Raw genomic sequence first — 24,376 nt, forward strand, 5'->3', positions numbered from 1 at the left:
CCTCAAAGAACTTTAAACGTGTGTTTTTGGAGCACAGACGCTCAGGGAGAACATGCAGACTCCACACAGAACCGTTTCGAACCAGGGAACTTCTGTGAGGCGGGAGAGCAAACCCACTGCTCCACCGGAGTCTCTGAAGACACGAGAAACCGACGTTCACCTTTTGCGTGAAAAACTTCTTCAAAATGAAGCAAGATCCCGTAACCTTTATTTCTCAAAGATCACACACTTAACAGACTTTCATGAGAAGAGAAGCATTTTAACCATAACTGACTATGAAAAGACAAAAAATTATGACAAACAAGCATCAAAGCACCACGAAGAAAAACATGAAAATCCCACAAACTGTGTCATGATTTAAAAAGGACAAAACAGGAGCAGAAAAAAGTGCCATAAGTGCTGAAAAACACATTAAACTGTCACAAAATCACCTCAAAGAGGCACCAAAAGAGCATAAAGTAATGATTCACAATATGAAGAACCTGCAGAACGACCAGGAGTCACAACAATCACATTAAGGAACACAAAACCAACACAAACACACGTTAAAGTCACAACACAGAGCAGAAATGAAGACGCACAGTGATTCAAAAGAGCCTTTCAGAAGTTCAACGATGAAGGTTTCAGTTCTAACTCTTTATTTTAGTAGCTTTGGGTTCCCTTTTGACTTACATCTGCCCGTTTCTGCAGCATCCAACGTGAAACAAAGGAATAAAATAAATACATAAATCACATTCAAATTAAAATGACTGAATTAAAACCCTGGCCTTGTTTACAGTGGAGTTGGAAGAAGATAATCCATCATGTCTTCGTACCTCTTTGATCAGGCCTGTTATGAAAGAATCCTCCTCCTGCTCTGATGAACGCTCATTCCACCCTTTGACAGCGGCGCCCCCTGCCGGCTGAAGGCCGGCGGTGCAGTGAGGAGCGCAGGCGGACGGATTTAATGTCTGTCAGAAGCGTTTCATCATCCTGGAGCTGCAGACAAAGAAGGAGCAGCGTGAAGCTTCTGCTTTTCATTTCATTAACACGATATGTTTTCGTTCCTCACAGGAAAAGAAAAAAAAAATCACTTTAACTACAATTCAGCCAGATATTAACTCCAGTCTCTCTGTCGTTACGTTTTGATAAATATTTCAAATACAAGAATAAACTACAAAGAAATAAAAACACTTCTTTGTTTGTGAAATCAGTTGGAATAATTATTTGATATCTTTAGTGAGGATGGATTTTCTGTGACTGTCTGGAGCTTCAGTGTGGAGTTTGCATGTTCTCTCTGAGTATGTATGGAATTTTGGATGGATAGATGGATGGATGGATGGATGATGGATGGATGGATGGATGGATGGATGGATGGATGGATGAATGGATGATGGATTGATATGCATGGGCAGGTGGATAAATATTTGGATGGATGAACAAATGGATGAATGATGTATAGTGCATGATAGATGGATGGATGGATGACGGATGGGTGTACATGATGGACGGATGGATGGATGGATGGATGGATGGATGGATGATGATAGATGGATGTATTGATTGATGCATGGATGAATGCAATGGGCAGGTGGATGAATATTTGGATGGATGAACAGTTGGATGAATGATGTATGGTGCATGATGGATGGATGGATGGATGATGGATGTTTCATTGAAGTTGCCCTTCCCTCAGACAGGCTCAGATGTGTCCAAGCTGTGGCCTGCGGGCCAGTTTGACCCCTGACCCGTGCTGGATGGGACCCTCGTGCTCCAGGAGGGGGAGGAGGAGGAGTGGGAGGCCCGGTTATCAAACAGAAGGGGACCGGGTGGATGTTGGTGGGGAGTTTCTCGGAGTGTTTGGAAAAGCGCATTCCCGGTGATAACGGAATTCCTGCACTGCCGGGAAATGTGCCACACCGGCGCCGCTCTTGGCAATCTCCGGTGCTCTTGCATCATTTGCCCCCTGATGTAAAGCGGCCGCCTGTGTGCGCATGTTCCGCCGGCTCTCCTCCTCCTCCATTGGCTCCCCGCACGCCGCTGCTGCGCGCGCGCACCGCCGCTATAATAACTCCTCCGAGCCGCCGCTCGCTCTGCAACAAGGAGAAGCGCGTGTGAGGAGAGCGTGCGTCCACTCCCGACCCCAAGACAGATGGAGAAGAAGAGCGAGATCAACGGGCACGCCGTGCCGGGCTCCGACTCCACCGAGCGCATGGTGGAGAAGAGCGCGCGGGAGCGCGGCGCCGGCGCGCGGCTGCTGGGCTGCCTGAGGAGGAACCTGCTGGTCATCCTGACCGTGTCCGGCGTGCTGGTGGGCGTCGGGCTCGGCATGCTGGTCCGCGGCGCGGGGCTGAGCAGAGCGCAGAAGACCTACTTCGCCTTCCCGGGGGAGATGCTGCTGCGCATGCTGAAGATGATCATCCTGCCGCTCGTGGTCTGCAGCCTCGTGTCCGGGGCCGCCAGCCTGGACACGCGCTCCCTGGGCAAGCTGGGGGGCATCGCCGTCGCCTACTTCCTGGTGACCACCCTGATCGCGTCGGGCATCGGCGTGGCGCTGGCCTTCATCATCCAGCCCGGCGTGGGCGCGGGAGCGCTCAACACCAACAGCCTGGGGCTGGAGCGCGTGAGCAGCGACAAGGAGACCGCCGACTCCTTCCTGGACCTGGCCAGGTGCACGCACGCACACACACACACACACACACACACACACACACACACACACACACACACACACACACACACACACACACACACACACACACACACACACACACACACACACACAAGGTACGCACACACTGATCCACACAGAGCGCACACACAGGGTGCACAGCGAACCCCCTTATACAAAGAGCGCACATACACACACGCGCGCGCGCATTGTGCACAGAGTACACGCTCATTCATAAAGAGCACCAACACTCACACAGACTCATATACACAAGGCGCACGGCACGCACATACACAGTGTGCACACACACGCAAACTCATTCGCGCAGAGTGCACACACCCACACACACACCCACTCACTCACAGAATACACAAACACACACACACAGCATGGACAAGCGCGCGCGCACACACACACACACACACACACACACACACACACACACACACCTGTAACCTCTGGTGTAAATGTGTGTGCTGCAGCGCTGAGGGAACTTTTTCTCCTGATCAGGTTCAGATGAAGGGAGCTTGTCTGGTCTCAGTGAAGACCTGCAGGCAGAGCATTTTAATCTCCACACATCCCTCTGGTGGAGTCAAGTCTGCGTCTGGGAGGTGCACAGGTGGAGGTGCAGACACTGGGAATAAAGGGAGGTGACCCCCCCGCCCCCCGCCCGATCTGTCTCGCCTCCAGTACTGATGTCTGTTTGAACTTTTAGAAACAAGTAGTTTCCCAAAGCACCTGCTCCGTCCCTCAGAGAGCCTCTCTCTGATGGGTGAATCCCTGAAACCTCGCAGTGCGGCGGCCCGCTGTGCGAGGTTTCAGGGATCGAACCGTGTCATAGCGCGCCGCCGGAGCGGCGCTCTGACCCGGAGCGGGTCAGCCTATCCTGCGGCCCGTCGGCAAACAGCTCCCTGTTTGTTTTGGTCGGCTCTCCCTCCGGCTCTGCCAGGTCGCGACCTCTCAGGGGTATTCACAGGGATTCTCACGATAACAACCGCTCAGAAAAGTACCGGCTCTGGATCTGTACTCAAGGGTGTCAAACATGAGGCCTGTGGGCCAGGAATGCCCTGCAAGATTTTCCACTCTGGCTGGTCAAACAAATTGCACGAATTTCAAAGAGAACGCTGATCTTTTTTTTTTTATTTAAACAAATTCCTTCAGTGCAAGGTGGACAAAACGGCACTGAGACCTGAGCTGAGAGATCAGCGATACTGCCTTCAAGGCTAGCTGTTAGCTTCAAAGCTATTAGCTTCACGTTGTCTGAGAATTTTCAAAGTTGGCAACTATTCAAGGCAATAAATCAGTAATTGATTAAACCGAAGTTTGTCTCTTTCGGCGTTCAGTCGCAACTAAATGAGTAATCTGGGTTCCTGCTGCTATCCTTCATTCTCTGCTAGTCTTCTTTTACTGCTTTTATTCTAATTTTAATTTACATTCTGATCTACGCATCTTCATTCGGTGTGTGTCACTGGACTCGTTGCGTTCACAGGAGCAGTCCGTGCCTTTACACAGGACTTTTTATTCCTCTATAAATCTGTATGTAAACTCCTGAAAACTTTGCTCAGAATTGAGTTTGAATCCGAGATAACGAAACGAGTTTGTTTGGTTTTCAGGCCGTGTCTTGTCTTCCAGCTGTTCCGTCACCGTCTGGCAAAGATTTGAAAATATTTGCTTGTTGCAGCCGCGAAAGCGCTTTGAACTTGTCCCGCGTGGCTCTGCTTGTGCAACAGTGGAGCTCAGAGTGCAATGCAGGGACGTTCTGTTTTCAGCAAATCTCTTCATTGCCGATGCCACGTCTGCATCGAGCCCCCGTCACACCGGCTCACAATCCACTGAGGTCTCGACGTTACGCCAAGGAGTCGTCACAAATGATGGACGTTGAATTTCTCTCCACACCTGCTGAAAATCCCTGAACTTCGTCTCTTTTGTGTGTGCATAAGTTTTGCATCGTCAGCCTATAAATATCAGCATGTCTGCGCCTAATAATAAGTTCCCACAGTGTGAGGGAAAGCCGACAGCTGTGGCGGGAGCCGAATGGGGTGGGGGGGGGGCTGTACAAACCGAAGCGCAGGCCGGGCGCTGTACAAACCGAACGGCGTCCGCCGCCGTCAGCACTTTGGCTTTATCACAACAGCAGGTTGGGGCTCCGCCTCCGGGGGCCACGTCTCCGTCCGGCCGGACTCACACCTCAGTAGCTCAGTTGGTAGAGCAGGTCGTCTTATAACCGGAAGGTTGGCGGTTTGATCCCCGCTCCCGCAGGGAGTGTCGTTGTGTCCTTGGGCAAGACACTTCACCCACCTTGCCTAAGTATGAAAGTTGTGAGAGTTGGTGGTGGTGGGAGGGGCCGATGGCGCAGACTGGCAGCCTCGCTTCCGTCAGTCTGCCCCAGGGCAGCTGTGGCTACAGCAGTAGCTTACCACCACCCAGTATGGAGAGGATGAATAATGCAATGTAAAGCGTCTTTGAGTGTCCAGAAAAGCGCTATGTGAAACCAATGCATTGTTACTATTATTATTATTACCTCGGACGGTCTGTAGATCAGTAGCAGGAGGGTCGGTCAAGACATAAAATTGTTGGACTTTGGCATCACCTTTGATTTATTAGCGTCTAATTTGTGGCATTAAAACTGTCTCAGTCTGTTTTTCTCAGGTCCGTGAAGTGAAGGTGTGGAATCAGAAAGATCAAACGGCGGTTTAGTGACGTGTGCAGCGTGTTGGAAAGCTGCGGCACTACCATAAACAGTCATTGAGTAACTAATTAATCGTCTGAGGCACCGTTTACAAGGTGTTTTCACATTTTCATCGTGCTTTGGGGGCCCGTTTACACGACAGTCCCGACTAGACGTCACAGCAGGGTTTGACTTTTGTCGTGTTTCGGGGGTCCGTTTACATCGGGGGGGGGTCACACTCAGTTTAGCTCAGGGGCCACATGGAGGGAAATCTATTGGCAAGCGAGCCGGACCGGCAAAACCATGGTATGTAACTTAAAAACAACAACTTCAGATTGGTTTCTTTGTTTTAATACTGTCCGAAATAGTGCAAACACAACATCACTATTGAGCATAACTCACTTCAAGTTATGTAAAAATTCTGAGGACAAATAACACACAAACACACAATGCCTCAGTGATTCACAGAACTGTTCCACAGATCGCATAACTGCGTCACATTTGTCCTTCAAATCTGCATCACACCGCCAGTCAATTATTTCAAGTTGGATGTTGACGGGCAGATCAGAGGGATTCACGGTGAATGGCGAGTCTTTCTCCAGTTCACCGAAGATCTGAAAGCGCTGCTCAAACTCCCGTAACAGTCCCGTTATTTTATCTGTGAACCGCTTCATGACCGCGACACGCTGGGTCGCACACACGTTTCAGACAGCGGAGGTGAGCTGGGGCGCCACCGGAGAGGTGCGTCTCCCACAATGACGGCTTCAACTTGAAAGTGCGTACGCTGTCGTAATGCTGTGTGACAACTTTGTTGCGCCCTTCTAGCCGTTTGTTCCAGTTATTCAGCTGCTCGGTAACATCCACCATCCGTTCTTCTGAATGAAATCCTAACGCCGGTTTGCCCTTTCCTTCCATGAACTGTTCAATTTCTTCTCGTAAGTCATAGAAACGCGTCAGCACATCACCTCGGCTTAACCCCCTTACCTCAGCGTGGCACGGCGAGCCGTAGAGGTGGTCTTTCTCTCTGTCAGACCGACGGTGACTCCGGCTTCTGGATCGGATGAAATTCGCCGTTTGGAAGACCACCGTCATGACGTTATCCATGTTTAATGACTTGCAACACAAAGCCTCCTGGTGCAAAATACAGTGAAAAGTCCAGAAATCACAACACCTGCTTTTCTCCCGATCGTTGAAACACTCTGCACTCGGCGTCCACTTGTCTCTTTTTTGACAGCGACATGTTAGAGCAATGAGTAAAGTAAGAAAGCAAGTAAAGGTAAAAGCAGAAGCCGTAATATAAATTGCGCAGGAAAAATACATCCGATTGGCTCCTGCTCGACCTACTTGCGCTGCCCTGTATAAACAGTTTGCTTGCCTAACGCAATTTCTGTTGCGCCATCCAGTGGATGCATTTAGAACAGCAGTTTATTGAAAAATTGCAGAACATATACTTGACATAATCATCTCTCGGGCCAAATTAAATCCTTTTGTGGGCCTGAACCGGCCCGCGGGCCGTACGTTTGACACCTCTGGTTTACATGACAGCGGTGCTTGGAGCCACTAAAAATCATGTACTCATGTAAAATTCATGCACTCAAACTCAGCCAAAGCTTCACCCTCTCATGGGACGGTGGTCCAAACTGCAGTGACTCTAAAAAGATTAATCCCGAACCTCGCCTTGGTCATGTGATGGAAGGAAACCTCAGCAGAGATTAAGGAAAAGTAAAGAAGCGCCGGAGTGGAGCTGACATGTCAAACAGCTGAGGAGGCCCCGGACCGAGGCTGGAGGTGATGGGGGTCATGGGGTTAGGGGCTGAACCGGCTCGCTGTGGTCTGGGAATAAATGCGAGCAAAGTCTGTATTTCTTTGCACAATACAGTGTGTGAACAACGGATAACCTTACAACAAACACGCGCTGATACATCGAAAAGGCCTGCAGGCTTCCAGTAATCCCAGCAAGATTATCTTACAGTATGGAAAGAAAACTCAGCAGGGAGTCTATACAGACAGCGTTGTTATAACAGATTATTACGCGTCCAAACTTTACCGTCTGCTGAAACAATACATCACGAGCTGCTTTCAGATCAGGAAACTATCACCTGTTTTTTGTGTTTAAACGCTGAATGTTTCTCCTCCTTCATTAACCCACATCAAGCTGCTCTGAAAGGACGCATCCTGCTGCACCGCCTGACATCCTGTCAACTCACAACCACCTGATCTGTCATTCATTAGACCGCCAGCTGCTCACGGTCTGGATCTACACGTCTGAACGTAGACAGACTGCTCGGTCGCCCTGCGGTGTAGCCGCTAGCACATTCAGCTCATTCGATTTCAGGCTCAGTTTGCGTACGTTTGGGCTTCGTTGATGAATGTGCAACGGTTGAACATTGCAGCCGACCCCTGTGTCTCCAGAGTGAACTTGGTGAATTATAAGCTATGTTTCAACATGTTCACGGTGAGCGGTGACGCACTGATTAACCTGGTCGCCTCACTGCAAGAAGGTTCCAGGGTCAAGGGTTAACTCTGCTTCCTTACACCTGCTCAGGTAAACTGTGCAGACAAACTTCTTTTCCGGTGTGTTCATGAAAACACACCATTGAATCACCTTGCCTTTAAGCCAGGAGGTCTTTATAACCGAACTCTGGCTTACAGTTTGCGATTGCGTCTAATTAAAGATGAAACAGCAGATCGGAGTCTGAAAGCTTCTCTGTCAGTGAACTCGATCACCCGGAGGCTTCACCCGGACCGTCCTGGGAGCTGAGCCAAAACACAGGAAGTGACCGATGGCAAACCGATTCTGTCGTCCATTCACTCTTCAGACTCCTCTGGCACACAACCGCAAAACACTAGTTCTTTTTTTCTAGTGCCGTGCGGCGGTTTTTTGTTCGCCGAACCTTTAAAGAGCAAGTGTGTATCAGTAGGTCTTGAAAGAGAAATGGCGATCTGATGGTTGTCGCTGTCCACTGCTGGGATTCTGCTTCACTGGTCTTTAATATTTACACTGAGGGGAGGATTTACTGGTTCAGATGTCTCTAATCTGTGGATCTGGAGCTGCATGTGGCTCTTCAGCCTCTCTGTAGTGGTTCCATTATTTTTTCGAATTGCAAGCATCACCTTGGAAGAGACACTGAAACTAAACAGCTCATTCAAGGTTTACGTTGAGTTTCCAGCTGCATCTGAGAAAGCTAACCCTGAACAGATGAATACAACTTCACTTGTGTCTGAGCCCAGGAGAGAAATTCACAACTAAAACATTTTCATAAAACTTCTAAACGGCCTAAAGAAAACTGCAAAATCAGCTAAAAATGGTAAAATATCTTATAAATATCTGGGATGTTAGCATATAAAAGTTCAATAGCAACTAGGGATGCTACGGTAGCACAGTTTTTAAAGGACGAGTACGAGTAGTGACCTTTAGCTACGTTTAGCTTTAGCTGTCTATTCAGAGCACAGATTCAAGTACTTAAAATACCATTAAGCTGAGTTCATACTTCGTAGGCAAATGCTATGTGAAGGGTACACGTTGCTGTGAAACTCCTCTGCACAGCCTCTCGTCGCTGCTACATGCATTTCCACCAGCCTCACGATTTACTGTACACATTGGAGTCCGGGTATCGGACCTTACTCTGGCATCTATATCGGTGCATCCCGATTGATCAGCAATGTTAATGCAAAAAAATGTCATTAAACGTCACGAGGTCTCAGCTTCACTACCTGAAATCCAGCAAAACGGTCGGTTTAATTTTTGAACGACAGGTTCATGAGACGTGTTCTGTTCCTTCTGAAAAATATTTTCCGGCAAGAAAAGGATATTATTTTATGTAAGGTGAGGAAAAAAATTAAAAACCGGTATTGATTGAGGAAGTCCTCATGCTGGCTCATCAGAAAACTCTGGAAGACTCCTCTCTGACTCGCCTCTCTCTTCCCCTCACAGGAATTTATTCCCTGCAAACTTGGTGGCGGCGGCTTTCCGATCTGTGAGTAACAGCTTTTTCATCAACTCCTTCCACTTTTGTCCCTGACTTTCCATCTTGCCCCCCCCCCCCCCCCCCCCCCCCCCCCCCCCCACCCCACCCCCCTGCACTCCATCACCGCCTGCTGTTCTGTGCACGCCGCTCGGACGCCCCTCGGCGGTCGTTTACGGCGGCTGTAAATCCCCCCAGAGCCTCGCAGTGCCTCTTAATGAGGAGACGTCCAGAACAGCTCCCCCCTGCCCGCCCGGACGCCCCTCTTTCTTGTCTCTGACCAGCCGTTACCATGGAGAAGCCATTCCATTCCCGCCAGCCTAGCAACGCTCCTCGCCTCGCTCACTCTCCAGCACGGTCCGCTCCACTTCCCAGAATTATGATCGCTGTGTCTTCGGGCTGAGACAGGAGCCAGGAAAGTTCAATATTTGGGGATGCAGAGATGAAACGTGGCTCTCTCTACACACACACACACACACACAAACACACACACTGAGCCACTAAACCAGCTGCCTTAAATAAGCCTGGGAATTATGAACTGGCCTCCAAGTCGAGCTTCAAACTCAGCCCGGTCGCAGAGTCCAGTATAGCGCGGTGCTAACACCCCCCCTCCGCCGCCGCTGGTCTATACGGTGGTAGAGCCCTGTGGAACCAATCCAACTGTGGATTAAACCAAGAAAGCAGTGGAGAGGAGAGATTTACACAAAATGACAAGCGGCGAGGCGTTTCAATGGAAACAAATGAAGTGTGTATTGAGATTATAGACGTGGCTGACTTTGTAGTTTCGAAACCACGGCTGTGTCCTCCGCGCTTCCACGAACATACTGGAGTCAAGGCTGTCAGGCCTCATTTAGGGATGTTGGGAACCTTGATGTGATCAATGAGAGGGAGCATTGTTTCCTGAAAAGACCGATGGACAGTTTCCAGCTGGATCTCAAATCTGCACACACACTGATCATCGAGCGGAGAGAGCGCATTGGTACGAAGCGCCGGCACTGCTGCGAGAGGAAATTCACAGAAAGTTCTCAAAAAGTTTTCAATACTCAGCTCTGTAATTCAGTTTTGTTTAGATATAGCTGCATATTTTGATAAAACAGTCATTTGAAAATGGTGAAATAGCTTTTATCAAACTGTATTTAGATATTTTTTGACTAGAAATTAATTTCAGAAAAGCTGCATTTTCCCCCGTTTCCACAGAGACGGCACGTTTTCAAAAAGTTGTACTTTCCCCTATTTTCCATGGCGATGGAGTTGGAGCCTTTTCAAAAAGTTCCACTCGGTTGCAGTATTCAAAAAGTTGCATTTTCACCGTTGTCGTGTAAACAGACACCCAAAACGCGACAAAAATTTTACTTATTCACGTGAAAACGTTAAACACACAAATGGCTGATAAAAATACACCAACTCACTTGAGTTTCGCTAATAAACTGTAGGAAAAATGGGAGTGTTCTGGTTTCTTGATGTATCGGGCACCAGTAGTAGCACTAATGTCAACAAGCTTCACAATCATCACTATTTACTTATTTTTTTCACCGTTTACTGTCTTCCTTGATACATTAAGAGCGTTGACGCTTGGTAAAGATGTGTCCCTGTTTCTCTCCTCCATGCTGCAGTACGCAACCGGATACAAGATGGTCCCTGTAGGGAATCTCACCAATGGGACGGCGCTCTATGAAAAGGTGAGTCCGAGGAGAATCCACCACGTCCGTTGTGCACATTGAGAGCCAAACGCAGCATTTCTCAACGAGGAACATTCCGGTCAAGATTGAACATGTGAACTGACCACGTTATTGTACAATGTTACCAGTAAAATACATTAATAAATAGATGAGAAAGGTGTAGCTTGTGCACAGTGTTTTGGAATCTGTGAAAATTATGAAGATCCACTTTTTTAACAGATGAGTAGAAGTATCAGTACTAACCTTTAGCGATTTGCAGCTATGCAGACGACTGCATCTACAGTTCGCGTAGCGCACACTGCCCGATGCTAACTGTTGAAAGGGACGGAGCTCGCCCTATTTATAAATGCACAATCAGTCACAACGCACAAGAACAGTGAAGTGTTGGCCGTATAACAATCCACACAAAGGTCGAAACATCCTGTCACCGCCTGTCCTTGAAGCTTTTGACATTTTTGGATTGTTTGTATGCCCTGATGTCCCCACATTATGTTTCATACGTCTACTTACTACGGCTGTGTAACAAAGTGTTTATCAACATACATGACCAATTTAACAAAGGAGTGAAAACTCATCGTTTTTATGTTTTCGTTTCAGAAAAGTTTCACATTTACATGACAACATTTTGAAAACGATGTCGTTTTCATGCTGGGCCACTAGTGGGGGCTGTTGTTTGTTTTTGTAACGAAGCCACTCACACGTGCGCTGAGAGAAAAGTATGCTATGAACGAGCAATGGCAAGAACGCGGACATCCGTACGGACAGATGAGTTTGATATGCGATTCCAGGTGACTTTAAAACTCCCAGGAGAGTATGGACAGAGAGCCATTGTTGTGATGTCCGTTTACTCACGTATGTACAGAACTATGGCGTCGTTGACAAAAACGTCAACATAGTTTGAAAAAGTGCAGTTAGCTTCTTTTTCTGCCGTGATGACTGTCAGAGAGTTGGCACATTAACAGGTCATTTTGACCCAGCGGTCGGCTCTCTGAGCCTGTGAGGAAGATGATGTGTCAGTCTTTAGAGAGGACAGTCCGCCTGGCACCCGGCTCACCGTGCCACGGACTTGTACACCAGCAGCATCGTGTCAGCGAACACAAGGAGCTGACTCCTACATGTTCAGATGATGGGATTCAACTCAGTACTTCTTCAGTACTGTTCAGTAATTTAAGAACTCTCATGAAGTCAAGGGTGTCTCTACGATGAAGTAATTAAAGTGTGATGCATATTGATAATCTTCTAAATCCTGACGGTTCTCCCCAGTGGCCTTGGATTGCCCCCAGTGACCCAGTGGGAGGCAGCAATCGGGGGGATCAGGTCTTGGCTTCGGCCCATGGTATTTGTCTATCAGGGGTGGTGGCGGACCGTCCTATCAGTGCCAAGGGATGAAGCTGGCGAAGCTGTGGGAGAGCTCCGTACAATGGGAAGGGACTGAGCTCAGGATTTATACTTGTCCTTCTTTATTACCCATCATCCAGTTCACTGAATCCTTCAGCTGCCTCCAGACCTTTGCAAGCATGCACTCACACTTTTTGTCATTCTTAGTGGCCGATGAAGCCGTATTAGCTGCTGCAGTCATATTCACTGTTTTGCTTTGTTTTGTTTCACTTTTTATTCTGGTATTGATTGTATTTTTCTTATTTGGTTTTTTAGTTGTCTAGGCTCTTTAACTCGGAGGACCTTTACTGCACTCGGTTTTCTCTTTAAGTCATGTGACTGTGTGTTTTAGGTTCCGGTCGGCACAGAAGCAGAAGGCATGAACATTCTGGGTCTGGTTTTGTTCGCCATGGTGTTCGGCGTGGCGCTGAGGAAACTGGGAGACGAGGGAGAGGAGCTCATCCGCTTCTTCAACGCTTTCAACGAGGCCACCATGGTGCTGGTGTCCTGGATCATGTGGTGAGTGTTTGAGGGTTATTTTATGGCACTCCTCCGTATGTCACTGTGTTGATTGATTTGATTGAATTCCTCTGCTCCTTTCAGGTACATCCCCTTTGGAATCATGTTCCTGGTGGGGAGTAAGATTGTCGAAATGGAAGACGTGGTTCTCCTCGTCACCAGCCTGGGGAAATACATTTTCGCGTCGATCCTGGGCCACGTCATTCACGGAGGCATCGTACTCCCCCTCATTTACTTCGGCTTCACTCGCAAGAACCCCTTCAGCTTCCTGTCCGGCCTCATCACGCCCTTCACCACGGCGTTCGCCACCTGCTCCAGGTATCAGAGGGTCTTAAGCACCAGTTCCAGCTTGATTGCTTTGAAAAGTAAATGGACTCAGACATCTGCTGAGTTTTAAAAAGCTTACCAAGTCACATGCTGAGGTTTACTCTTGGCGCCATGAACTTTCCCCCCCTCTTCACTCATGGATGATCAGTCTGCCGTTATATTAACTTCTATCTGGTGTCTTCGTGTGAACCAAGGTAATGTTTCATCAGACTGGATCTGTTTGACATGTGGCCTGATTTAGGTTCTGGTTACAAGAGAAAATGCTAAACTTTTGCTGCGTTTTGGGCGTCTGTTCCCACGACAGCAGTGGTCAGGGTTGCTGAAAATGCTGCTTTTTGAGATCCAGTCCCAAGGTGGAACTTTTCAAATATGGAAACAGGAGAAAGCAAGACTCCCAGTCCAGATTCTCCTGGACTTGGTACTTTTATCGCTGACAGTCACTGTAATAGCAATCCAACTTGGTTGTCCGTCCATACAGATATCTACGTACCTCAATCAATGTTTTTATGTCACGGTAACAGTTGAAAATGTCAGACTGGTTTGTGTCTTGAGACTTTGTCCCAAGCCAAAGCCAGTAGTGTTGACGTCTGTCCTCCTCCCACCAGCTCGGCCACTCTTCCCTCCATGATAAAGTGTGTGGAGGAGAACAACGGCGTGGACAAACGCATCAGCCGCTTCATCCTTCCCATCGGCGCCACGGTCAACATGGACGGGGCGGCCATTTTCCAGTGCATCGCCGCCGTCTTCATCGCGCAGCTCAACAACACGGAGCTGAACGCTGGGCAGATCTTCACCATCCTGTGAGCATGAACTCGTGACACAAACAATGGATTCTAATTGTTTTTTTTGTTTTCTTTACCAATGTTGCTATCCATGTTCTTCCTTCAGGGTGACGGCCACGGCCTCCAGTGTGGGAGCGGCAGGAATCCCGGCCGGCGGCATCATCACCATCGCCATCATCCTGGAGGCCATCGGCCTGCCCACCAACGACCTGTCCCTCATGCTCGCAGTCGACTGGATCGTGTGAGTAAAAGCTGTTTGGCTCCAGTTACACTGCAGGAAAAAGTGTCTCCAGTCTTATTTGACCCTTGTAACTATCAGCAGCTCAAAATGGATTTTTTTTTTTCCAATTCCATCCAAGTGGACTTCATATATCCAAAACTCACAACAAAGACAACCTCTGAAGCCAGTCACATCTGCACACACATTAGGGACAGGGTGAAACAGTTTTGTGTTTTCCCAGCACGACGCTGCTTTGTTGCAGCAGAGTAAACAGATGAGCTGGTTAAACATGAACAAGCGGAGTCAGCTCAGGCTGGAAAGGCCGCTGTGAAAGATGATTGGCATGTGGCGCAAGAAGGCGGCCTTCAGAGCTCTCTCCTCCTGTTTGTTTAACAATGACATGCTGTTATTGTGGCCTCAGTTCACATAGATAAGAAAAAAACAGAGTAGAGAAACCATATTAATTAATTATTTGAAATGTCAATTAGCTGAGGAAAAGCAGCAGTGGCGAACGTTTGCACCCCCCCGCAGTGAACTGACAGTTGTCTCCGCTGCTCTCTCTCTGGCCCAGGGACCGGACCACCACGGTGGTGAACGTGGAGGGGGACGCGCTGGGCGCGGGAATCCTCCACCACATCAACCAGCAGGAGCTGAAGAAGCAGCAGCAGCAGCAGGAAGGAGGCGGCGAGCTGGCCGAGGTCCGGGTGGAGGCCGCCGCCAACACGGAGGCGGAGGAGGAGAGCTCGCCGCTCGTCACCCACCAGACCAAAGCCCTGGAAGCCATGCCCGAAGCCATCGAGTCCGTTCTGTGAACCGAGCCAGACTGGTCTGACCATTTCACAAATGAGGACAGGAACCGGCATAGGGAGAGTCTTTTTAGAGAACAGTGAACCCGCGGTACGCCGAGAGCTGAAACGTCTGTGTCAGCGACATCTCAACACATTTCAACACAGGTTCTCTTGGGATGTTTTTTAAAGGTTTCAACAAAGCAATCAGCCATAGATAGAAAGTGTCAACTCGACTGAAACATTCCCATTAATGTCATTTCTCTGTTTGTCTCATGTGCCATAAGTTTATATGTTAGGGTCGAGCAACAAAACTAAAGATGGATGGGAAAAAAAAAAAACACTGAAATATCCGTAACCTCTCAGAATCCATGACGGAAACGTGTATTTTGTGAAACCAGGGCAGTGGAGGCTTCAGTTTGCTGACAGCCAGCAGGCGACGTCAAATATTAACTCCTTCAGTGACAGGTTAGAGATTTGGCAGGTTTTTTGTTTTTTGTTTTTCAGAAGAAACTTGTAGTTATTAGTTACCAGTGCGGTAAACCATTTTCAATATCTAAAAATCCCATGATCCCCGAGTCGAAACAACACTCATGCAGCTGGGAAGATGGAAAGTTACCATTCAGAAAAGCCTAATTTCACAGATGAGTGTAATGATACAAAACTTGAAGGTGTAACGCTATTGAAGTGAATATACTTCACTTGGAGACGAAGCAAAATCCTGCTGTTCGCCGTTAGCTAGCTAGCTAACGATGAAACGATCTCACTGTGTTTACATGAACTGCAATAAAGCTGGCTAAGCTTGGAAAGCAGGCTGTTAAGCACCTGGCATTCAGCAAAACAGCGACCGACAACAAAATCAGATCGTTTTAGCTAACAGTGTTAGCATGCATTAGCGCTAGCTTTGACTATACCAAACAATTCTTTGATTCCATGAAAGTTCTGCAGCTAATGTTCACATTGAAAATTCTCCTAACTTTAGCTCATGTAACAAGATGCACTCCTTTTCCTTGTTTAAAACCAGTTTCACCAAGTATCAATAAGAATGTCTGGTTTCTTCTAACTTTACATTCTTGACAATTGTTTTAAATAAACTGGGATTTTTTTTTAGATTCACGGTGAACAGTTCAAACTAAACAGATGTAATTTGCTATGAGAATATGTGTCAGGAATGAACAGAAGTTAACCAGGAATTGAACCGTAGGAGCCATTATGATACAACCCTACTGTGAATTAGACGAAGGCATCTGGACGACCTGTCGATGACGACTCATTTACAGTTAGCTGCAAATTTTCTGTGTTTGTAGAATCATGAAAACACTCCAGTCTCCTTTTTTTTTCTCGGTTGTGATCGACGAGCAGTTTGTCGGAGGGTCAGGAGGTCTCGGCGGTTTGTTTGACAGACGGAAACATATCCTCAAAGCAGCCACTCGAAAGTCAAGAGCTTCACCCATCGTTTACACTGGAGAAGTGGACCAAATCTCACTGTGATGCTGTCTGGCGTTCAGCTTCAGGAGGAGCTGCTCGAGCTCCTGCAGCTCTCTGATCATTTCAGTAGGATAAAGAGGCCACGGCGGCCATGTTGACCCCTCAGGTCTCTGAAGACTTGACATGAGCCAGTGATCTCTGAAGGACGCCTGAAGCCAGTCTGTGCTGCCCTCAGCTGGTGACAGCGTGGAACTGCACTATCGCTGCATGTCTTTAGCCTGGCGTTCATTTCAAAGCTGACGAAGTGAAGGATTATTCTCCCGTCTGTGTCGTGGACGTGTTGGCGTTGCTGTGAGAGGCTCATGATGGCCTGCTGCTGCTGCTGCTTTAGTTGTGTACGACAGCGAGGATGTCGAATTTACCTGCTCACACTAAAACTTTCACAGGTCACTTTTCTAAGCGAGGGTTAGGGTTAGGGTTAGGGTTAGGGTCAGGCTCCTTCAGTACACCTTACCTGGTACAATCACATACAATGTGGCTCTTGTACTATAAATATATATATTTGATATTAATTTATTGTAATTGCTTTAACTTTTTGTATTATTTGTACTTTCTCCTTTTGACACTTTCCCTCAGTGCGAAACTTTTTATTGTTGCGGTTCACTTTTTTGAAATGAATCCCTCTGCCAGTGTTCTTGATATGTAACCTGTTAGATTTTATTTGTACTGTGATTTTCTATTGTGTAGCGGTAGCTGCGACCTTGCCTGTGCCACGCTCATGTCTAACACTGTACACCTGCCTCTGCGTTGTTGCTCCTGCTTCCTGTCATTATTAAAAAGGAGGATTGTTTTTCACGCAGTCCGACTCAGAGGACGGATTTTTGTTTTGTCGTGCAGTTCATTTCAGGAAAGATTCATGTTCAGGAGGCAATGTTCTGAAAACAACGTCTGTTTACACAGAAATGGCAGGAAGACATCGTTTTCATAGAAAATCTGGGGAATTGTGACTTTTCCTCTCTCCTCTCTGAAGACTTGAACAGATTTCCTGCAGAAATAATGCTTTTAAATTCTATCAAAACAGTAAACTTTAAAACTGCTAAAGATTCCAGAGTCCCATCTTTTTCCATCCAGCTCTGTCTGAAGAGAGAAAACGAAAGACTGAATGACTACAGCTCAGAATAACGTATGTATGAGCTTTCTACCAATGACGGGAATGGAAAGTAAACTCCCAGCCTTTTGGAAAATAGAGCTTCTCATTATTCATCATAAGTAAAAATGTCAGCCAGATCAATGCCGTGAGAGTTGGAATAATTACCAGATTACAGGTGAACCACATAAGACAAACACTGAACTCTCATGAGAACCATAAAAGACCAAAACAAGAGAAGAAATGAGCCAAAACCTCAAGGTAAACGTGCCCTGGGGATGAAAGCAAACAGCAGAGGACTGGATCAAGCTAGCCAGAGTCCAGTCAGCAACAGAGGAGCCGGTGAAGTGAGTGAAGCAACAATCCAGTTACAAATGGAGCTCAAAGGGGATAAAGAGAGTCTTCACACACACGGAATTGAATATCTGAAAACACTTTACTCATTTTTGAGGATGTATTTGGCAACAGGATTCTCAGGGATCCCAGGATGTGCTTCTGGGCTGGATACTCTTCAAACAAAAGACTTAAATCTCTTCAAAATTATGACACTTGCATACAAACAAGTTAATAAAAAGGAAGTGACTGAAAACTGAAAAGTGACTCTGAATCCAGATCAATGGCAGGAAGAGATCTGCTCCATGGAAAAACATGCGCCAGTTTGGATTCTCTTTGCTGTGATGTTTTGTTATATTATTTGAAAAAAAAAAAACCAAATTGAAAAAAGGAGCTGAATGAAAAAAAAAGAAACAAATCCTAGCAGTGTGACAGGCTGATAGAATCTATTTGAAATCTCACTGAGGCATCAATTCATTCAAATAATTTGCCTACTGACAGACTTTTGCAGGTTCGACTTGACTGATCTGACTACAAATTGATTTTTCTGGAAATTATGTCTATATCTGTGAATTTTAGAGTTAAAACCCTCCAAAAATGAAAATGTTTTTCATATTTCATTTAAATACAAAAAAAGTTTTCAGAATTTTTTTAAAGTGTTTATTATTTTCTTTTTCTTTTGTGATGGGTGGAGTGGATCTGGGACATCTGAGCGACCTCTTACATCGATCACAGCGACAGCACCATCTACCTTGACCATAAACCAGTGGCTGCCTCAGGTCGCCCTGCTGAAGATGCTTCAGAGTCCCGTGAACTTAGATCAATTAGTGCCTGCTAAAATAAGAAAGAGGGAAAAAAATCAAATGCTGTGCATGGATCACGAAAAAACAAAAAACACTTTTGCCTTTTAAAAATGTCCACGGATGTTACACCCAGTGCTGGTCTGAGATTTGGAGGTTTTCTGTGCAAAACACCTGAATTCTATCTGAGATTGATCAAAGCAGGAGGGTTACATACAAACGCTGCACCCATTATCAGCAGTATTAAAGGTCCCATTTTATGCTAAACTCCCTTTATCGGTGACATGTTGCTGTGTCTGAGGCCTCAGAATGAAGAAAGTCATTCTGGTCACCAAACAGTCCTGATAGTTTTTAACAGTCATCATTTCTGTGGCCTGCAGAGGGCAGCAACGAGCAACGATTAGAAACCGGCAGCATGAGCAGGAAAATCCCTCCACAGTGTTTCAGATGCTCAGAACACACTGCCGACGGCTGAATGAGCGGCTTTATTTCCACTGTGAAGACACAGAATTTTCTGGATCATGTCTTCATGTAGATTTGTGGCTTCTCGCGATGGAGTTCCATCTTTTTGGCCTAGAATGGGTTTGCCTTCAGAAGCAATCTGGACATATAAAGGAAAAAGAAAAAAAAACAGTGTGGCACCATTCACCAAGAGGTTAGAGGAGCAGAATTGAAAGTTCACAGGTTCATGTCCCACAGTAGACAGGTCACCACTGTGGGTCCCTGAGCATGACCCTTGACCCTTGAGCCCCAGCAGCTGTACCATCCCAGTATGTAAGGTGAAATACAGAAGATGAATCAACATAAATAAAAAATATACTTCAAAGACTGACAGAAACAGTGCTAAATGTTTGGTAAAAAGATAAAAACTGAAAGTTGAGCGTGAGGGACGCCGTGGCTGAGATTTCCCACCGTCCTGAACGCACCAGGGATGCTGCTGTCCTCCATCCAGGCACCTTGCTGCTAGCGGGTCGCAGCTACAGCCGCGGCGGCAGCACGGAGCGTCTCCCCGGGAATGTCCCAGCCCCTGTAACCGAGCCCCGAGCCGGAGCACCCAGCGCAGCCAGCACACCCCGGGCGGGACCCGGCTCCACACTGCGGGGGACATGACGACGCGATCGGAGAGGGAGAAAGCCCAGAAACTGAACGAGCAGCATCAGGCCATCCTGTCCAAACTGCTGCGGGAGGAAGACAACAAGTACTGCGCGGACTGCGAGGCCAAAGGTAAGCCCCCCCAGGACCCCCTCAGCCGGGCTGTCAGCCGCCTTCACCTCCACCTGACACCCGGGGAGGGGGGGGAGGCAGCGGCTCTCCGGGCGCTAGTAGCCGGTAGCTGCGCTCCGTGAAGCGGTGAGACAGGCAGCACCACCTCCGAGCGGCGGTTCGATTCCGAACAACAACGTGTCATTTAAAAACACAAATGTTAATTTATTTATATCTGTTTTGTGCAACAGGAGACACATAAGTTCTGGAAAGCATATATTGAAGATGGAATGAATGATAGTGAACGACATTTGTTAAAATCACCACAAAATATCACAACTTCCGGTTTTCAAAATAAAAAAAAAACTTCGCTCATAATATTGCTAATTGGTGAAGTAAATCAACAAGGAACACATTAGGTCAATTTTCTGCCAAGAGGGTGACTTACATAAGCTTTTATACCAAGGTTCCTACTTTTTCATTAAATCATTACTATCGAGTTGACTATTACAATGTCAACATGAGGCCAATTTCAATGAAATGCAAAATATCATGAAATGTCTTACAGATGTTTCATTATTTACATGTCTTCACAAACTCACACTGACGCGTGGCTTTGAAGCGAATGCTGCTTTGTAAGCTTTCATAACAACATCGCTGATTTTTCAGCCTGCTCTGTCTGCTACTCTAAGAAATTTATTAGAGGGGGAAAAAAATTAGAATTATTTACCAATTGCGTGGGAGATTGAAAGGCCGGATGGTACCATTTTCTGTTCAGGTATATTTAAAATTACTGGAATAGAGGTATTTTTGAATTAGAATAACATTTTGTTTTATTTTATAGTTATATGTGGGTCTCTCAGTTTTGGCTTTAACGTCAATATTTCAAAATAAATAATTAAATCTGTTACTCCTTCGGAAATCATGCCCTTATGTTTTCCATATTATTTTCATTTTCGTTAATATTTTGACTTTGTTGTTCAAGTTAACGTCTAACATTTCGATTCAAATTGGACCGCGCTCTTTTATTCTGAAGAGCATCGCCGTGTGCTTCCGGTGTGTGTGTGCCCGCCTGCGGCGGCTTGAAATCGGCTTGAAGCGTCTTGAAACGTCCCTCATCCCTCCGTGTCGGTGTCATGTCCTCCACTGGATTATTAATGAGCGGAAAGCGTGTCCTGTGCGGACACCGTTACCGGCGCAGCTCGCGGAGTTTCCCGCGCTGCTCCTCGTGCTCGCCGACACCTGCACAGCCTCCACCAAACCCCATTCACAAAATGAAAAATTCACTCCTGCCTCGCACAGCGTTGAAGATTCAGTTTGATTAAAGATGTTCCAGAAAACAGTGGGTGTTAACTATCAATTCGGCACAGGTGTAAGATGTCAGTTTGATTTAAGAAGCTTAAAATTCCCAGTTTTTGCAGTGGATTTTGAAGGGCTCCTCTCAGGGCTACCTATGAGTGGGATGCAATGGCTCGTGCGTCATCGGCGTGACAGTGTCTGACCCCCCCACCCCTCCCTCCCAGCCTCATGGATTTACCAGTGTTTTATTGTCCTCATTGTTTCCATCATCACTGCTGTCTGCTCAAGCTTCATCTTCACCTAAGTTTTTATGATGTGTGTTAAGAGTGACTTTGTCCTGCCTGATCCCCTCCAGAGGCCTCAGAAGGAGAGAGCATACATATCGAACATGTCTAATATTTGTGACTAGAATTCCTGCAGTTTGTGGGGTGCTCCGAGAGGAGCCGAGCACACACAGCGTGTGATCCCACACTGTGGCTGCCAGCCTGCCCACGCCGTCGTAATAAGCCTGGTTTTCACCCCCCGGTGCGCTGAGCAGCTCCCACTCACCAAAGCGTTGGTGGCACTGCTTTTAAAAATCCCCACCTCGGCTGTCAGCAGTCCCGTTTACATGCCTGCTTAAATCCCACTCATTATCGGATTGTAAGTGTCTCATATAAACACCGAAGTGGATCCGATTTCATTTTATTTTCAATCCTACATCGTCTTTCCAAGAGGCTTTATTTTATTTATTTATTTTTTAAACAAAGCTACCAGACCGACTTGGCAGCGTGACTTCAAATTTCAATGCTGGTTAATGAACTTGAAGTTAATAAAGCTGGCAGAAACCTCCGTGAGTGAGGTGGCACCTCCAGAAGTCGAGGATTTGAGCTGAACAGACTGATTAACTCTTGATAAATAGTCTTAATTGTTCATGTTTACTTCAAAATCACCTTTTTTTTTAAGAAGTGTGAGTCAGAAACCAACACATACTACTTTGGTGGTCTTGAAACCGTAATAACCAACACTGACGGGCTTCTCAAACCATTTGGTCCTCAAAGATGGAGTACTAATCAAGTAATCAATCATGATAAAGGTCATATTTGATTGAGAGTGATTGCTAAATATATTTTTGAAGAGTGTGTCTTAGCTTTTCTTGATTGCATTGGGTCTGTGGGATGAAAAGCCTGAGTACCGTCCAGAGGGTCCCGGTCTTTTAGGGTTTGGATAAACAGCATAACTCCACTCAGGAGGTCTGCCCGAGTAAATGGGACTGAAAATCAAATCAAACCTGACGTTTAACCTCCTTTAACCCCCCGGGTCCTGTCCCCCAGCAGCACTCAGCCTGTCCCTTCACTTCATGAGCCAGTTCACTGGAGGCCGTGTTCAGACCTCGGACAGCTTCAACCCAAGAAGCTCCCAGACTAGTAGCTCCTCTTTCTGGTTTCCTAAAGGTGTCTTCAGCCTTTGAGTTGGAAATTCAAGTAATTTTTCAAACACATTTCTATGTTTGTGCTGCTTAACATGAATAAAATACTGGAAATATTCAGTGAATCTCCTCTCTTTAAGTCAGCAGAAGGAAAACCTGAATTCCAGTGAAAAGGCAGGGACAGGATTGATTCTGGGCGTCTTGGTGACTTGGAGGTGGGTTTTGTTTTTTGGCTTTGTGGTTTCTCGGTGTTGTAAATCATGATCATCCAGAACGCTCAGTTAGGTGGTCATGATGGACAAAAGTAAAGCTGGCACAAGTCAGGAAGCTGAAGGGATTATTCAGATTTCATACTAACAATTAAGGAATAGGTTTTTTTACCCCGTCAGCAGTGCTGAAGGAAAGGAGAAGTTCCACCATTTTACAACCTAATTTCCACCTCCTGCAGGTCGTCCTGCGTTACAGGACCCAGTGACCGCCGTGACATTTCCTGGCCGAGCAGAGCCCGTTTCTGGCTGCTGCAGCAGAGGGCTTCCACTGAGGCGGCGAATTAGCATTTTATGGTCTGTGTCTCTTGAAAAGTTTAGAAAGAATTGTAACACGAAAACATTACCAAGTGAATTTAAACAATTTTTTGTAAACACTACAAATTTATAGTCTGAAATGTCAGCGACACTGTAACATTGGATGACCTTGAGGAGACTGAACTGAGGTCGTGAAGCGGTGGATCTATCGTTTTCTCAGACTCCTTTCGGTTTGGAAGCAAACGGTTAATCGAGGAAATATCTTCAAGCTGCTCTCCAGTCTGATTTATGCTTTCTGACTTTGCACCTTGCAGCCGAGGGCGTCTTCCTCACCGCTGATGTTCACGAGGCAGCAGCATCCAGCTGTGCCCTGTGACTCACGCTGGAATATGCGACAGCTATTTTTAGGCAGACAATACACCGATGTTATGGAGAAGCCTCACGAAGCCCAAAGTTTGAAAAATCCCTAGTTTCACTGAGGTCTGGAGAATCAGAGACCTGAAAGTTTAATGTGTGAGAGTCAGGCTCTGTTTACACGACAACGTTCTGAGAACAGTGTGTCAGCTTGTAATTTGTTCACTCACTGGACGCCTCACATGCGAGTCTGCACTAAAACATCCATGAACACGATTGTATTGATTTATAAGCCGCGCCGGCTTCACGGCTGATTGGACGGTCTGGGCGCAGAGCTCAGGTTACACAGCTCGCCGGGCTGCCGCTGCGTTTGTGGGTGTGGTGGTCCCGCTGTGACCACTGCAGCGTGGTGACTCACCTTCAGCTCCTGGCTGTAATTCCACCCTCAGATCTGCCTTCTGTCTGCACGCTCTGCCCTACATTTCCTCCTTCTGTGTGTCTCCGTTACTTTTTTCTGTCTTTGTTGGTCCTTATTCTTTTATTGCTGATGTGTGTGTAGCTCTGACCTTGCCTCTTTATTAGACGCTGGTTCTAGATAACTGAAGCTGACAAAACTGGAGGTTCTCTAAATTACATCACATGAATTTTGAGGTTGGGGCTGTTCTAATGTCACGATGGGATTAAGGTTCGGATTCCGTTTAGGTTGGTATTCCAGCTGAATTCAGAGTCAGATTGCAGTTTATGAATATAAATCAGTGTCATGTCTCCAAACTGAGTTTGTGTTCATCTCAGTCTGTGTACTGCTTACCGTCAAGACGGTCTCTCCTTCAGTTTTTATCAACTGCCATTTTTCCAGTTTCACTTTAAATGCTGCGCGCACACACACACACACATACACACACACACAC

The 24,376-nt window shown here is 46.8% G+C and overlaps 2 protein-coding genes across 2 annotated transcripts in view; both read left to right on the plus strand.

The window, feature by feature from the left end:
• Positions 1-2,131: 2,131 nt before the first annotated feature.
• Positions 2,132-23,395, plus strand: slc1a4 (solute carrier family 1 member 4). The gene is made up of 9 exons (XM_030106940.1): positions 2,132-2,649; positions 9,253-9,295; positions 10,897-10,962; positions 12,692-12,858; positions 12,943-13,176; positions 13,791-13,985; positions 14,074-14,208; positions 14,759-15,013; positions 23,384-23,395. Exons 1-8 carry the CDS (start codon positions 2,132-2,134, stop codon positions 14,997-14,999), a joined length of 1,599 nt encoding a protein of 532 aa, XP_029962800.1. The 3' UTR covers positions 15,000-15,013; positions 23,384-23,395.
• Positions 19,613-24,376, plus strand: part of LOC115399520 (stromal membrane-associated protein 1-like) — a 90,397-nt gene continuing 85,633 nt past the window's right edge. The window contains exon 1 of the mRNA XM_030106941.1: positions 19,613-19,904. Within this exon, the coding sequence (XP_029962801.1) occupies positions 19,787-19,904 (118 nt within the window). The 5' untranslated portion in view covers positions 19,613-19,786. The remainder of the gene's footprint in view (positions 19,905-24,376) is intronic.

This window comes from Salarias fasciatus, chromosome 13 (genome assembly GCF_902148845.1).
Source record: "Salarias fasciatus chromosome 13, fSalaFa1.1, whole genome shotgun sequence".
NCBI classification, from domain to species: Eukaryota; Metazoa; Chordata; class Actinopteri; order Blenniiformes; family Blenniidae; genus Salarias; species Salarias fasciatus.